Genomic DNA, 17810 nt, shown 5'->3' on the forward strand with positions numbered 1-17810 from the left:
ATGGCCCCCAGGCTTGCCAGCAAAGCCAGATCTTAGTGGCCTTGCGGAAGGCCAGTAGGGTAGGAGCAGTATGGACATTGGGGGGATTTGATTCCATAGAGCCGGGGCAGCCACGGAGAAGGCCCTGCCAACCTCACAGCCCCGCCAACCTACATTGCTCAGTCGACAGGATCCAGAGAAGGCCAACTTTGTGTGCTCTGGGAGGTATGTGTCAAGAGGCGGTCCTGTAAATAACTTTTCAGTGTTTGGATGGTTTCTCCTTATCCTCTGTTGTGAAAAAAGCCCTCCCATCCACCCTCGGATTAATACCTTTATTGCTTTGCCCAAAGCACAGCTGAGCAGCTCCTCAGCTGTGTTTCAGACTGAAACCACCTTCTGAGCATGCGCACCAGGGATGCACACACGTGCGCGAAATGTTGCAGTGCAAACTGGTAGGGAAGGTAAGTAAAAACCACACCTGATTTCGGGTACATAAAAACCTAGACCAAATAAACAAAATAATGGAAACTTCCACATATTGAGAACTAGAAATGGCTAGCCACCATACACTCTTTTCTCATGGATGTTTTTTTAAAAAAAATACACGTTCATTTTCTCTTCACAGGGAAGCATATAATTCACATCTCCAAGCATTCCGATCTACAGCACTGATACAGGGTGATCATGTCACTGAAATCCAGCCTATTTTCCTCACGTGCAGAACCATTATCTGCATTTAGCGATAGGAAATACAGTGGTACCTCTACTTAAGAAGGCTTCTACTTAAGAACTTTTCTAGATAGGAACCAGGTGTTCAAGATTTTTTTGCCTCTTCTTAAGAACCATTTTCTACTTAAGAACCCAAGCCCAGAAAAATTTCCCAGGAAATTTGAGAGTGGCATGAAGGCCTGGCCAGTTTCCTGCCATTCCCCCTTTAATCCTGGCTAACTTAGGCTTTTCTGGGCTGCCAGAGGAGCCTTTCGGTGGCCCTTAAGGAGGCTTTGGCAGTCCAGAGCGAACAAAGCATTTTCCTTTCTCTGGGTGCTTGGAGAGGGAATAAACCTATAAAGCCCTTTATGGCACCGGACCAGAATTTCTCCGGGACCGCCTTCTGCCGCACGAATCTCAGCGACCAGTTAGGTCTCACAGAGTTGGCCTTCTCTGGGTCCCGTCAACTAAACAATGTCATTTGGCGGGACCCAGGGGAAGAGCCTTCTCTGTGGCAGCCCTGACCCTTTGGAACCAACTCCCCCCAGATATCAGAGTTGCCCCCACCCTCCTTGCCTTTCATAAGCTCCTTAAAACCCACCTCTGTCACCAGGCATTGGGGGAATTGAGACTTTCCCTCCCCCCTAGGCTTATAAAATGTATGCATGGTATGTCAGTATGTATGATTGGTTTCTTAAATTGGGGTTTTTTAAATTAACTGAAATATTAGATTTGTTTACATTGTATTATTATTGCTGTTAGCCGCCCCGAGTCTACGGAGAGGGACGGCATACAAATCTGATTAATAATAAATAATAATAATAATAATAATAATAATAATAATAATAATAATAATAATATAAACCTCTGCCAGCGTCTAGAGAAAAGAAACGCTCCCTTTGCTCTGGGCAGCGATTGTCCTCCTCTTCTTCCTCCTACCCAAATTCCGAGCTTTTATTTTTTTTCCTGATGGATTTGCACGCATTATTTGCTTTTACATTGCTTCTGCTTACAAAATGTTCTACTTAAGAACCTGATCACGGAACGAATTAAGTTCCTAAGTAGAGGTACCACTGTATATTGCATCCATACTTCAACGCACAAATACCATTTTCCATCTGACAGGTTGAGCAGGAGAGATCATTGTCAGGTTTTCAGCTTGAATTGTTCAGATGCATTCGAGATAATATGACACATCAGTATGCATCTGGTGCCCTCCAGACATGTTTGCATATTAAACGATACCCTATGAATAGCAAATTCATTTCCATGCACAGTTCTTTCCATAACTGAAACTGGGATCTCAGGTTTGAAGGATTCCAGGACGTATGAAGGTATCAAAGACTTTTATAGATAGAAAATTACCAAGATAGCATGTTCAGCTGCCAGAAAATACAATTAAGAAGAAAAAAAAAATAGAGAAGAAATCATGTATCTTGTAAGAGTATAACTTAAAGAGGAACACTTCACACTTCAGATACTATAGATCCCAATTACTATTTCTTTGAAAATCACCTCTTTTCTCCTATACCTTTTTTGACAGAAAACAGAGATTATCAGACTTTAACAAACTCTCTTTGTAGATTGCAAGTAGATGGGCAAGTTCATCCATCTCTACAATGTATATAGCATTGCTATCACTTAATGAATAATTAAATACTGTATAATAATACCAGAGATGGATTTGATGGGGTTAAAGTTGCCTGCATTCCAATAATCAAACTTTCACTTTAACAAACCAAGATATACACGTATCTTTTATAAGCATATGCTTCCTTCACATATTTAATTACCCAAGGCATGCAGTTTTCTCTAAACTGGGTGCCAGGTTATAATTTCTAAAACATCCAAATATAAAGTCACTGTTTAATCTAGCTCCTAAATCCGACTTTATTTGGAAGCAATACATGTTCATGCTAGTTCCTATGAAACAAATCCTTCCTGGCCTATTTCATGGGAAAAGGATAACAAGGAAGCTGCCTATAGGAACATGACATTTTCGCATTCCTCAGTTTATTAATCTGAGACTTGATTATTGTATCTCTACTTAGCTTCTTTTTCAGCATTGCAGTTCGGGTATCTTAATTATAAGAAAATCTTCCCATTTTTAATTGTCTTCGTGGCGCAATAGCCTCACCTAGTGTTTGACAGAAATATTCCTGCAAAGATTTTAACCAACGGAAATTTCTTCTGTATCAGTAGTAATCAGTCTCCCATTCCAATGCAGTATCTCCCTCTCCTGCTTTTGAGTGCACATTGCTTTTATTCTCTCTCGATTCCTTCTCCATTTTCAGATTTCCTTAAATAATATTCTGCATGAATGTGGAGTGCAAAATCTACTTTGCACCAGGGGTGGGTTGGTCCTGGTTCAGACCGGATCACCCGAACCAGTAACAACCCACTGGTAATGTCATAATGGCATCACAGATCCGGTTTGGTTGGTGCCGGTCGGTGGGCACCACCATCTTTTTAAAAAAATAATTCTGCATTTTTAACTGTTTGGAAGTTTCTTCCTCTGCTGCTGCTTGAAAAAGGACTCTCCTGTTTGCCCTCAGGCTTATACAGCAATACCTCGTATTACGAACCTAATTGGTTCCCGGGGGAGGTTCGTAAGGTGAAAAGTTTGTAAGGCGAAACATTGTTTCCCATAGGAAACAGTGAAAAATGAATTAATGCGTGCAACGGGAAAAAAACGCAAAAAAACGCCGCCACCCAGCTGTTTCAATTGAAACAGCCGGGCGCTTCTCAGCGTTCTCCCAATGCCGAACCCGGAAGTTCGGCAAAAGTTCGGGTTCGGGTGGCCGCCGAGAAGCCCCGCCACCCGGCTGTCACCTTTTGAAACAGCCGGGCACCGGGGTCGGGTTCATAAGACAGAAAACATTCATAAGAAGAGGCAAAAAATATCCGAACCTCGGGTTCGTATCTCAGGTTGTTCATATGGCGAGGGGTTCGTATCATGAGGTACCACTGTACTTATCTTTATTCCGTTGCCCAAAGCACAGCTGATCAGCTCCTCAGTGGTGTTTCAGGTTGATTAGAGAATTGCACAAGGGGATGCCCGTGAAACATTATGATGCAACCGGTGGCGAAGGTGAGTGAACTCACCCCTGCTTTGCACCCATTAGTTATTATAGCCAAGTTAGAATAAATTTTCTCATACTTGAGATGTGGGACTGAAGTTGAAATAAATAAGGTGATATTGGGAGAGATATTGGGTAGAAGATCCTTTCAAATTTCGAATTTGTTGTCACATACACAACACTCACAGAGAGATTGTTTTCCAAAACACCCTCTTTTACAAAATGCAAATGTAGCCAGCTTCTTGTAGGTTGCCTATAAATATTCACAAACATCCCCTTTCATTGATAGCTATATGCAGTGATGGGCTCCTACAGGAACGGTCAGGAACGCAGTTCCAGTAGCAAAATTTGGAGCTCCACCCCAGAGCACCCAATTTGCACTGAAAGATGTTGAAACAAAATGCATAAGCCACGCCCACAGTAGTAGCCACGTCCACTGGTAGTAAAAATTTTGGCAGCCCATCACTGGCTATATGCATTTGTAAATGAACTGTTTTAAAACAACATTTTTAAAAACCAACAGGCAGTTTTGGGGAAACAGTGAAACAGAACAGGTGAATTAATCCATCTGCATTTTTCTTCTACTTCACTCTGAGAATAAAGAGGTTTTTTTAAAAAAAATCACAAATGGTTTCTTGATTTCTGAACAAAATTAGCCTAAAGAGGGAAAAAACACTTTGCAGTGGCAAAGGAAGAAAATGCTGTTAAATGTTTTACTATTGTTACAAAATCCAAATCTTTTCATTAATTCATTACTATGGCTTTGGGGGGTGGGGGGTTGGTAAACCCCTGCAACAACAGATTTCTTGGCTGAATTTCTCTTTGCTCTTATGTTCATCATAGTTCACATGATTACTGGATGATTACTGAATGTTCAGGTCATAATCAACTCCTTGTCACCAGCTAAGGATTAAATCGGGTATTAAAACCCTAAGAATAGCAGTAGGAAAATGAGCCTGACTACATTCCATTTTTAGCACCTGCAATGTAACTCAGTTATTGCCTGATTCTTTTGTCAAGGTGACACTCTACTTCCATCCAAGCCTCAGCAGCATCAGAAACTGGACCATCTGTTGACAGAACTGCATGTAGCAGCATAGGTTTTAGCAGTTGGGACTGCTAATTTTATGGCAATAAACATTTCTACAAGCTCAGGGACAGATCAGTAGAACTTTAACAAAGCCTTCTTGCTGTGCCTATTGTGGAAACTGAAACAGAAAAAGATGTTTCCAAAATTTCAAGCCAAAAAAGATCCAAATACCTTTTAGAAGGTTTCACAACAAAGATGGGCAGGGAAAACCTTGGGTAATAACAAGCACATATATAAGGTACGGCTGTTTTGGAACGTTTTTTTGCTTCCACACAAATGCAGAAGCAAAAAAAATGCATTCTCCACGCACGATTCTGCTACCTGCATGGCTGCAGTAGCAAAATTGTGCAGGACTCTGCTAGCACTCAGAGCCACGGGGGCAAGCACACGTCACTGTTCCACCTTAGCAGCCCACCTCTGGGTAACACCAACAGACTACTTACAGGTTTGCTCTAGGAAACAATTATATTTAAACAACAACTGTCTATCCCAAATCTGAGTTTTGCTGAGGGCTAACTCATTAGAAGGTAGCTGTCTTATCTTCAGCTGACAAAGTTGTTAGTACAGTACTATGTACAAAACAGTTGGGTTGGCAATATAGTATTTAAGTACTATAGCTTTAAGAGATAGTGTTGCAAATTGCCATAAGAGGGAGCCAGAAAGCATAATTTTCTCTCTGCTCATTTTGCTGATTAATTGTGATTGGTGTAGTTAGCTCTGTGCTTGATGTATTTGTAAGATGTAAGTTTGATATGTAAGACAACACAAGGCTTGTAATATTAGTATTTTATTGAGAGATATTGACTGATTTGAATGTGTATGACTGGACAGTTTAACTTGACTATGGTATTTCTAAAGTGTTTTAAGCAGCGGTGGGCTACGAGCTGGAACGCTAAATTGTATTTGCTGTCGCGGCTCATAAGTTCTTGCGGGGCCAGCGCAATTTTGCTGCTGCACGTGTGGAGGTAGCAAAATTGCGCACGGAGCCACAGGTAAAACCTCACTGAAACACAGGTGCAATTTTGCTACCTCCACAGATGCATCATCAAAATCGTGCTGGTCCTGCAAGAACTTATGAGCCGTGCAGCGAGCGCAATTTAGTGTTCCGGCTCGTAGTCCATTGCAGCTTCTAAGTCTTCGGAGAAGGGCGGCATGCAAATCTTAATAATAATAATAATAATAATAATAATAATAATAATAATAATAATGGAAACATTATTTTATACACTTTAATGTATCTGGTTTGCATAACTGAATCATGTACTGTATTCATATCAGTCTACGGAGAGGGGTGGCATACAAATCTATAAATTAATAATAAATAATAATAATGTCTCCTGAATATCTGCTGGAATTCCATGTTTCCTTTGTGCCTGTGCATCCTTAACAACTCAAGGGTTGCTCTGCAAACTCCTTAACAAGTCATCTCAGCATTTCACATACTGTATATGCACACCCGCACGCGCACACACATAGTACAATTCTACATGAAAACCGTGTTTACGTTTTCATTCTTAGCCTAGACCAGTGTTTCCCAACCTTGGCAACTTGAAGATATCTGGACTTCAACTCCCAGAATTCCCCAGCCAGCATTTTCTCCTTGGACCTTTATGACCACTATTCTTTCCACCACGTTTACTAAGCTTCCTCAAATCACCGGTTACAACAACGACAACGACAACAACCCCTCTTCCTCTTGTGACGCTTCCTAACAGCGGCTCAATGCAAAAATTGGAGGCAATTGCCATGTCTCCAAACACACGCTTTAAGACTCCGCATCGTTTTTGCAGCCGTCCCTTACCTCATTCAAAGGCGTACGCTGCAGCTTGAAAGGCGAGTTTAAAACAAATTTGAAAATGAGACATCCCGAAGCGGGGATTGGCTCATGCGTATCACGTGACGGGCAACAACCAATAGCTTTTATAAGGTACTCTCTAGCTTCCCAGCATTTACTTGGCGCTGTCGATCTCAGAGGGGAAAGTGAGCGCGGTCACACCTGTCCGTGATCGATCCGTTTGGATGAGAGACTGGTACCCTTGCTGTAACCCACATTGTTTAACTTGGACTTTATGTCCCATTTGAACTTGTATTAGAATGTATGAGCTTGATGGTTTACCGTGAATGTGAATCCAGTTCTTTTAAGATCTAATCTTTTAAAGCAGTGTTTCCCAACCTTGGCAACTTGAAGATATTTGGACTTCAACTCCCAGAATTCTGGGGCTGGCTGGGGAATTCTGGGAGTTGAAGTCCAGATATCTTCAAGTTGCCGAGGTTGGGAAACACTGTTTTAATGAACCACAAATCTATTCCAGTACTATTCTATGGTACGGGGAAATACTAATAAGAGACATATGTGATTATAACAAAATTAAGGAATGTTTGAAACTGAAATTCACACTTCAATTCAAAACGAATCATTTCCCCAGTATGATCTTTCCGGTCAATTTGTACGGTAATATTGTAACCGAGACGCCGCTCCGCATTTTGGGGGGCATTTCCGCTTCGCATGAACTACAATTACCAGGATGCATCGGGACATCGATTTATCAAGTAGTGTTGTTCTTTAAACCTTGCGGTGTATCTTGGAATTTGTAGTTTCGGCCTTCCTTTCATTTCCATTTCCGGAAAGCCTAAAGAGTGGAAGCTTGAAGGGCGCAAGGAAGCTAGAGTGTTTTGCTTTCCTGTACTGCAACGTAAAAGAGAGGTATTGGGTCGGAATGCATTTATGAGAAAGAACGGTGGCAATTATTTTTTTAAATCTAATTAGGGGAGGGGGGGAGTAGAAGCATCTGCTGCTTGTAGCAAAAGGGAAATTGAGGTGCTAATTAGAGCATTTTTCAAGGATTCACAATTTATTACAGCATATTTTACAGTGTACAATTCCATTCAAATGACACTAACTAACTAACTAACCAAGGCTGAGCTCAAAAAGCTGAATAGGATTAGGTCTGCTTAATATTTGAATGGAGACCATCGAGATATACTAACTATGCTAATATCTATCTATCTGTCTGTCTATCTATCTATCTATCTATCTATCTATCTATCTATCTATCTATCTATCTACCTATCTATCCATTCATTCATCCATCCATCCATCCATCCTATCTAATCTATGTCTGTCTGTCCGTCCGTCTATCTATCCTATCGAATCTATATCCATCCATCCATCCATCCATCCATCCATCCATCCATCTAACCAACCAATCCTATCGAATCTATATCTATTTGTCTGTCTGTCTGTCTCTCAATCCGTCCATCTATCCTTCTATCGTATCGAATCTCTATCTATCTATCTATCTATCTATCTATCTATCTATCTATCTATCTATCTATCTATCTATCATCGTCTGTCTGTCTGCCTGTCTGTCTATCTTGAGATATACTAACTAAAACTACCGGTATAGATCAGTATGGGGGGAAAAATGAGAAGGCAATGGCAACTGAGAAATCAACGGGGACTTGTAGTCGCCAAGATTAAAACTTGATTCAGAAGAGATTTTACTATGAACTATAAAAACAATATATTGTTGAATCACAGATAAAACCTCGGGTGAAATCACAATGTACAGTATTTCCCGTAACCAAATGAAGCTTGAGCAAAATCTTTATAAAAGATTTATCTTTATAAGATAAATGCTTGAGCATTTATAAATGCTTGAGCATTATAAAATCTCCCAATGACCCAATAATATGCCAAAGTCTCATTCTGTCTTACACAGCTCAGCTTCAGGGACAGTTGTATAGATGCAATAGTTTTTCAGATAGCCTGGTTTGAACTGAATCTGAAATGATACATCCCAGATAAGAGTTAATATCTCATCCAGTCCTAAGACTAATATTAACACAGGGATGGGTGGGTTTTGGAGATAGTATTTTGGAGATAGTAGGAGAGATGAGTTCTACCCTCACATTGTTCTTATGGCTCTCCATGTGTAATTAATTGCAACAGGGTGTCTATTATTTATGTGGAAGGTGGCTATTTAGTTTAAAATTGATTTAAAATTTTGCCTGATTGAGTTTCTGAAACTAAATGGAGCATCCTTTCAAATAAGAGAAGCAGTCTGCTGAAGACTGTACCATTCTTTATTCCCATGCAAAATGCCTAATGCGTCATCTAATTGCCAACTAAAGAGAAATTACGATGGTGACCAAATACTGAAATTAGCTACAAGATAATTTATTTCTTATTGGTATAATTTGAATATTTCACATGATAAAATAATTACAGATCTAATATCCAGAGGTCACAGCAAGTGAGAATATTGTCTTGCCTGACTTCTCATATTCATAATTGTCACTTGTTATTTGCAGTTGCTAGCAATAAATATTTAAATAACTGGGGATGAGGTTTTGGGCATACATTTAAGTATACATGCACACAACTTGAAACATTTTGATATTTCTTCAGAGTGGCATTTGCTGTTTGTTTTAGAGAAAGCCATTTATATCACAAGAAATTAAGTGGGTTTTTTTTAAATGACTTATTTTAAGGAAATAGGATGTCTTTCCATCTGAAAAATGGAATCACTTTACATAATACAGTCAATAAATCCACATGCAGAATCTGACTTTTACAGGCAGTTGGTATTTGTTGGGTTAGAAGCAATAGTAAAAACATGCAATTTATCCTCTTTGCATGCTATATTATTTTGAACATCCTCTGCTTTATTGCACAACCCATCTCACACAATAGAATAAAATATTCCTTATTGCCCAAAATGCAATGCATTAGATGCAGACTTGATGTTCTGTACATGGACGTGCTTCTTCCTTTTATTCAAAGAATCTCCTGGTAGAAGAACTGAGTGTTAGCCTAACTTGGAATTGATCATGGGGGAGAGGTGTGAAACATTTAAATATGTTAAAGGGTTAAATAGGGTTCAGGAGGGAAGTGTTTTTAACAGGAAAGTGAACACAAGAACAAGGGGACACAATCTGAAGTTAGTTGGGGGAAAGATCAAAGGCAACATGAGAAAATATTATTTTACTGAAAGAGTAGTAGATCCTTGGAACAAACTTCCAGCAGACGTGGTTGGTAAATCCACAGTAACCGAATTTAAACATGCCTGGGATAAACATATATCCATTGTAAGATAAAATACAGTACATGAAATAGTATAAGGGCAGACTAGATGGACCATGAGGTCTTTTTCTGCCGTCAGTCTTCTATGTTTCTATGTGTGGATGAAGGGGAAAATCTGTGAATTTTTGACTTGTTTTGCAAAATTTGGTTAGCCAAAATCCACACCTAAAAAGACAAGCTTCATCTTCTATGTATATGCTAATAAACCATTCTTTCCTCCCAAATAATATGTATGCTGATTTAAATAATTGAATTAAATCTGTTTACATATTTATATACAATTCCTGAGCAGGAAGACATACACTAATTATTTTGCTATAACAAATTATATACATATAATTATGCATTATTTTCTCTTTAAAGTCAGCTGGATGTAAATGTTTTAACTATATATAGATTGTACTTTAAATATGCATGCTAATTTTTATGATGTTTGCATTTTAGAAATTAGGCTCTTCTCTTATTTCTTCAGCAAAAAGTGTCTTAATTGTAATAGATGACTCATTAGTATATGCATGTTTTATATAAAAAGCAGATTCTATTTTAAATCAAGAGGTTTTTTAAAAAAAAAAATCTTTGAAGTGCAGTCCGATATAGATTAACTTAAAAGCTCATTAAATTTAATAGGATTGATTGTCAGATAGAATTGCAGCTTAATACAATTTATTTTTTAAAAATTAACATGGACATTTTAAATAAGGTGGGAGTAATATGGTGATCTGCTGAAGCAACCTAGAACTAAAAAGAAATTTTCTGAATGAGAAAATTAGTCGGTGGAACATCTTGTCTCCAGACGTTATGAGTGCTCCAACACTAGAGGTTTTAAAGAAGAGATTGGACCACCATTAGTATGAAATGGTTTAGGGTTATCCACTTGTATAGGGGGCTGGACTAGAGGACCTCCAGGGCCCCATCCAACTTTGTTATTCTGTCTCTTAAACATGTATTGACCAAGTTATGTATTTTCCCTCCTTTCTTCCTTGTTGAATTTTTTTAATACAGTTTTCTATGACTTTAACAAAGAAAATATTTTCTGACTAGATTAGGAAAGGTAATAGTCCAGTTCTGGCAAATGTCATGTCAATTTTAGATCCAGCAGATGAAAGTCAGCACCGATCTAATTCTGAAATATCTTAAAGCTTATTTTTGAAACCATATTAGGAGAATTTTCTGCAGCCAGGCAGGGCAGCCATTCTGAGTCAATATTTATTTATTTAATTTATTTATTAGATTTGTATGCCGCCCCTCTCCGAAGACTAATGCAAAGTATGCATATGTAACACCTGCTGGAAACTTTTACCCAAGATATGTCTTTCTCCCATATAGTGCCACTTATTGAGGGCTGTCGGGACAACCTGCTCTTCCTGCCTTCCGTAAACTCCTTAAAACCCACCTTTGCCGTCAGGCATGGGGGAACTGAAACATCTCCCCCTGGGCACGTTTAATTTATGCATGGTATGTCTGTGTGTGTGTCTGTTAGCATATGGGGTTTTTAATATTTAAACATTTTAAACTTGTCTGATTACCCATGATTTGTTTCTACATGTTGTGAGCCGCCCCGAGTCTTCGGAGAGGGGCGGCATACAAATCTAAGTAATAAATAATAAATAATAAACCCATGAGGTGCAGGGGAACAGCTGCTTTAAGATGTTCCCAGTAGGTGCTTTGTGGACATCTGCACATCACCAATCACATTTTGTCCTTTAAATCAAGATTGCTACACAACTCTACTTTGCCACATATTTATGTGGATATAGGATACTAGGGATATAGGATACTAGTGGAATCCTTGTGTCCATTTAGACAGAGAAATTTGTGAGTCTTAACATTTTAAAATATACATATTCCTGAATATCCATTATGACCAAATTATCCAATTTCTCAAAGTAATTATTTTGTTTTAAAAACAAAAGTAAAATACAAAACAAAAAACAGAAAAATTAAACACTAACACAAAAACAAAAAGAATAACCCAAAGTTCAAATAAATCTAACATTAAATATAAAGAATCCAACCTGTCTGGATGTTGAAGAGAAAATAATAAAAAAAAAACCCTGATGATTTTCCTCGACTTATTTAATGGGTCTACAAATAGCTGTAAGCTTTCCCATCCTTATTTAATTAAAAATACTATATTAAATAAACAAATATTCAATATGATAAAGTTTGTAATAATCAAATAAACCTAATCAATTTCCAAAGAACTTCATCCAAAAGTTCACAGGGAGAAGGATCCAAGACTGCACTTCCTGATAAGCCAGCATTCTACATTATGTTTTCAAGAGTATTGTGTGTATTGCAGCCCAGCACATTTGGTAGGCATTAGGTTGGAGTAGGCAGTTTTGTAATATTTTTTGGGTTTGCAAAAGAAAATAGATCGGATTCAAGGAGTGGTGGAAAGTTCTAGTCAAATGTCTGGAGCCAAGTATGATTCTCATTATTTATCACAAGAGACCAGATTTTAAATGCACTGTTGCAGCATAAATCATATATTGCATGAACATCTTTAAAAGCAAGTCTTCCCAATATTTATGGCACTTATTTCTGAGAGAGAAAAAATACCATTAGTAACATCAATTAAATGTGAAGTTGTTATATAGTAGGACATGTTAGTGGTGATCATCTGAGTGAGATGATTTGATTACGGTAACTTGTTTAGTAGAACATGCTCAAATATCCCAATTTCTTTCCATAGATAGTGACCAGCACATGGGCCTTAAAGACCTTTGGAAGAACTACCGAGTTTTAATTGTTTCAGGAACTGGCATGGTGCTGATACATTGGGGATGGTATAAAGTCAAGTCCAGTCCCCTTTTTCAACCCAAAAAAGAGGTCTATTATGACGACTCTGACATTGTGGGCTATGTGCTGCAGCAGGACAAAGAAAATGAAGGGAAATAATTGTAAACTGCTACAGAATGATTAGGAGGTAAGTAGAGAATCATTAAAAGGCAACAAAAATACAGGTAGTCCTTGACTCGTGGCCACAATTGAGCCCAACATTTCTGTTGCTAAGTGAGGCATTTGTTAAGTAAAGTTTGCCCCATTTTACAACCTTTCTTGCCACCGTTGTTAAGTGAATCACTGCAGTTAAGTTAGTAACACAGTTGTTGTTGTTATTATTATTATTATTTATTTATTTACTTATTTATTTATTTATTAAATTTGTATGCCACCCTTCTCCTTATTGAGTGATTCTGGCTCCCCCATTCACTTTGTTTGTGAGGAAGTTGCTAAAGGTGATCTCATAACCCGAGAATACTGCAATAGTCATAAATATGAGCCAAACATCTGAATTTTGATCACATGACCATAGAGATGCTGCAACTATCACCAGTGTGAAAAACGGCCATACATCAATTTTTTCAGCACCATAGTAACTTTGAGTGGTTGCTAAACAAATCATTGTAAATCAGGGATTACCTGTATAACCATTAAGCCAACCACAGGAAATGTTGATGAACAGCTAATCTCTTTAATTTGCTGTACCTGTTATGGAATTGATACCTCTTGCAGAATTGTAGTCTGGAGTCTCCCTGTAGGTGGCATAGTAACGGTACACAATAGATGTCAAACCGTAAGGAAGCTTTCCTAACATAGGCACAAATGTCAACATCACAACTTCTGTGAGTAAATCCTAAAACCAGGAAATGAACTGGCAAACAGACAGCCAAGGATCTGCTTTGCTGGCGTGGCATAGAATTTTTTCTTGAAAAATGAGGATTCGTAAAACTTAGCAGACACAGGGACTTTCTCATCTGGAGATGTTGCTTCTGCCACCAACTCATTAATTGGCCTCAAGCATTTTGTCTGAATTTCATCCTGTTCTTTGGAGGAAAAAAAACTACAATGCAATATAGAATTTTGGGGAAAAGATTTTGGGGAAAAAACAATGGGATTTTAAATATTCCAAATGGACAAATATGTAAGATAATATATTATAATTTGGTGCTCTGGCCACAATCCATTACAGCAGTGGTTCCCAAACTTGGCAACTTTTAAGACTTGTGGACTTCAACTCCCAGAATTATCTAGCCAGCATAGCATAGTTGGCTGCAGAATTCTGGGAGTTGAAGTCCAAAAGTCTTAAAGTTGCCAAGTTTGGGAACCACTGCATTACAGGCAGCGGTGGGCTATGAGCCAGAACGCTAATTTGCACTTGCCACAGTGGCTCGTAAGTTCCTGCGGGACCAGCGCAATTTTAGTGCTGCACCTATGGAGGAAGCAAAATGGCGCACGGAGCCGCAGGTGCGTCCATGTTTCAGCATGCGCGGAAGCAAAAAACCCTCAACGAAACACGGGTGCACCTGCGGTTCCATGCACCATTTTGCTTCCTCCACAGGTACAACAGCAAATTCTTGGTCCCACAAGAATTTACAAGCCACGGCAGCGAGTGCAATTTAGCATTTCGGCTCATAGCCCACCGCTGATTACAGGATTAGGCAAGAATCCTATAGGAACTAATAAACCCAATATTGATTGTCTCTCTTTTTCTCTGTGAAAATGCTATAGTTTGATATCCTGCAAAAATATTTTAGTCTCATTAAAGCAGAAATGAGTATCTTGAGTTCCTTAAAAATCTGATTGTATTTTCTTTTCCATGATCTCTTTATAATAGTTATAACTAGTAGAAGTAGTAGTACAGGAACAGTTTTTTCCCAAATGCTCAACACTGTCAAAATATTTACTAAGTCTGCACTATTACTACTAGTTTTTTCTCATCATTCCTATCATCATTAGCCATTTCATTTTTCATCAGTTTGCACTTTTTGTACATGTAGCAGAACCAAAATATTAGTCAATATTCATGTGATGCTGAACAGCTGCAGTTCATCTGTTACCTTGGCAGAGCTATTACAAATGCAGCCTTTGAGCATAATTAATAACAGCACACAATCTGAACTCATTAAAGCAAAATTTGTACCTGTACCCTTATGAAAAATCATGTAACCTGCCTATGTCTGCGAGCTTTTTTTAGAAAAAAATCTTATCTTTTAATATAAAAGGCTGATCAAATTAACAAAATTATAAAAAGGAAAGGAGTTCATAGGTTAAAAAAAATAAGGAAAAGGGTGTATAAACAGAGACTCTCCTTCCAGAAAAGTACTATTTCATTAACACCTTCTGTAACACTTCAGTAAAATAAAAATCTCTTCTTTCCATACCTCAGCCCTAATCAATGATCAAATTATTAAAAAAATCATAATTTGGTCCTAATCAACAAAAGTCTCCCAAAAGTAATGACATTATATTTGTTGTAATAATATATTTCAACTTAATATCACATAGAGTATTATATTTTAATGCAATCAATTCATGTTGTATTACAATTTGATACTTTCTATACTGTAAAGCAAAAGAAATATCTCATTTATAAACTTATCTTTAAAGCCTGGTTGTTCAATCCTGGTCAAAAATAAATTCCATTAATAGCTGTCAGAAACCACAACATATATATTAACTCTCATCAAATAAATCCAGTGTGAATTCCTTCTGTTTATTTTTCTTGACCTTTAATCCTGTCAAATAATGTCCCACCAGCTAATTTCTTATCATTTTCTCTCTTCTTTACAGTCAGGAACAGTTGTATTAGTTTAACACATCCCTTTTATAAATCCAAGATAAGTTGACTTTCTGAGTCACTGTTCTGATTTATTGTTTATATCTCCCCTTAATTATTAAAATATCAGCTGTTCATTTGTAAATTCATTGTGGCATCTTTTTTCATGTCACATAGTCTGCCATTATAAATTCATTTTCAAACCCACAGCATCTTTTTCCGTATCACTTTTCTAATCTGGCATTTTTTAAAACTACACATTCAAATCAGTCTCTACCTGTTTTATTCAATTAAATTTGTTGTTCTTCTATATTCCACTGTTACAATATTAGACAATCTTGTAAGTAATTGTAAAGTACGGTACTCCCAAACAAACTTATTTTTTTATATAACAAAACATATTGCTCTGTCGTATTAATAGGTCTCTTCTCCTTTAATTATAATCCTTGATTCTCTCTAGTTGGCTCTAGTCAACCTTCAAAGCCCCTTCTTAACATCTGTTTCTTTTCCAATCAGTAATACATTCTCACAGGAGGTGGTTTCTTGTGGTTAATTTTAGAATCTTCATGTATTCTTTTATTAAATTTTAAATACCCCATAGGAAATATTCTTTCAAGTCCACCTACCCCATTAACTTTCCAAAGTCAATATTCTTTTGCTGTATTCCAAAAATGAAAGTTCAATTGCATGTTAGTACCAGAATGGCAACATGCCCCAATCAGTTTGGGTATCCTTTAGTTGCCTATGTTTAATGACTTCCAGATATAAATTGATGCTCAAGCTTTATGCTATAACAGATAGAGGCAGATAGTTGTGCTTTGGTCTAGGACAGGGGTAAGCAAAATTGGCTCTTCTGTGACTTCTGGACTTCAACTCCCAGAATTCCTCAGCTAGCATGATTGGCTCAGGAATTCTGGGACTTGAAGTCCACAAGTCATAGAAGAGCCAACTTTCCTTACCCTCAGGCTAGGATAACTTGTTGCAGCCATCTTGCAAAAGCCAACTCATCATGGGACAACTTGCCATGCGCAACACTGTGGGATAATCCATGTGGGTTAATTCAACATAGTAAATGTTATCTGCCAGTGTTTTGTCTACATTATTTCCATTTTTGTCAATGGAAATAATGTCAAAAAACAGTAGCAGATAACATTGTGTTTTCCCATGTGAAATTATCCTTCCATGACTTGTCCTGCTGCAAGTTGACCATGGTGAATTGTCCTTGGCGAGATGGCTGTGCCGGGTTGGCCCATTCAGGTTGCACTATTTATTTCATTCTGATTGCAAAAGTTGAGGCCTTCTTTCAAAACCACCAAAATTAGACTCTTGCACTCTTAAAAAGGACATCTCATATTCCCAGATATTGTATCATTCAGTTGGATACCCAAGATCATGTATCTAGGATGTGGCTGTGCCCATTTTATTATGTATTTACAGTATGTATACATGCTGTTCTTTAATACAATAAAATCTGGACTTTCTTGCAATTGACACAGAACCTTGTCCAATAAAGGTTAAATTAATCAATGGCATATATATGAAAATATTTTAAATATCACTAAACAGCTTCAGAGGATTGCTAAGATATATGTTGAGAAAACATGTAAAAATATCACTTTCATCTGTATACCTCTAAAGAGAGAAAAAATAAATCTGTGTAAATCAAAGATTGAGTGTTTTATTGGCAAAAATCCATAACTGCCTACTGTTAATGTTATTTTTTCAGCATTATGCTTATGTAAAAGATTATGGTGAGTAATCTGAGTTGGCAAATTATCAGAATTTTTTCTACCATGCAAAATATTCATTCTGTGATTATATTTTCAGAGATTGTTTTGCCAAGAGTTTTCACTGAAATAAGTTGTCTTGATAAATGTATTTTTCTGTGATTATAGTATTATGACATCTCTTTTCTTCCCTTCTTTCTTATAGGCATAGCTCTCTTATTTATTATAAGTCTCCATCAAGAAAAGATGTAAGGCAGTTGGAATAGTAAGAATTGGCTGTCCACGCATGGATTTTTATTCATCGATGCCCATGTTGGTATTTACCATCTACCAAAAGCAGCAAAGCTTTCTTCAAAAATGGAGCATGGAAATGAACTCAAACGGTCTGGTTGAAGGAAGCAACTTCGGCAATCATCACATTGATCACATTGTTTAACATCGAATAAGTGCTGTTAAATCCCCGTGTTGTATCTTTGCCTGCAAAGAAAACCCAAGGTCTCACATGCCTATGTATAATGATAATTAAAAGCTGTTTTATGGAAACAGAACACTTCTGAAGCTTGACTGGAATTTTCTCGGG

At 37.7% G+C, this 17810-nt stretch overlaps 2 protein-coding genes across 7 annotated transcripts in view; one reads left to right on the forward strand and one right to left on the reverse strand.

The window, feature by feature from the left end:
- SLX4IP (SLX4 interacting protein) overlaps positions 1-6746 on the reverse strand; it is a 100208-nt gene extending 93462 nt beyond the window's left edge. Inside the window, exon 1 of the mRNA XM_070732643.1 lies at positions 6659-6746. The gene's annotated coding sequence lies outside the window, so the exon portion shown is untranslated. The remainder of the gene's footprint in view (positions 1-6658) is intronic.
- Positions 6747-6800: 54 nt separating this feature from the next.
- On the forward strand, positions 6801-17778 carry LOC139156706 (uncharacterized). Of its 6 annotated transcripts, none has more exons than XM_070732648.1 (4): positions 6818-6887; positions 11270-11398; positions 12639-12872; positions 17436-17778. In XM_070732648.1, the coding sequence occupies exons 2-3, from the start codon at positions 11392-11394 to the stop codon at positions 12842-12844; spliced, it is 213 nt and encodes a 70-aa protein (XP_070588749.1). In that variant the 5' UTR covers positions 6818-6887; positions 11270-11391; the 3' UTR covers positions 12845-12872; positions 17436-17778. The 6 variants fall into 6 exon arrangements, with proteins under 6 accessions (XP_070588751.1, XP_070588749.1, XP_070588747.1 ...); XM_070732647.1 differs by lacking the exon at positions 6818-6887 and adding an exon at positions 7435-7561; XM_070732650.1 differs by lacking the exon at positions 11270-11398 and having other exon boundaries at positions 6801-6887.
- The last annotated feature ends 32 nt before the right edge of the window (positions 17779-17810 follow it).

The sequence above is a fragment of the Erythrolamprus reginae genome, chromosome 1 (assembly GCF_031021105.1).
Source record: "Erythrolamprus reginae isolate rEryReg1 chromosome 1, rEryReg1.hap1, whole genome shotgun sequence".
Classification (NCBI taxonomy): Eukaryota; Metazoa; Chordata; class Lepidosauria; order Squamata; family Dipsadidae; genus Erythrolamprus; species Erythrolamprus reginae.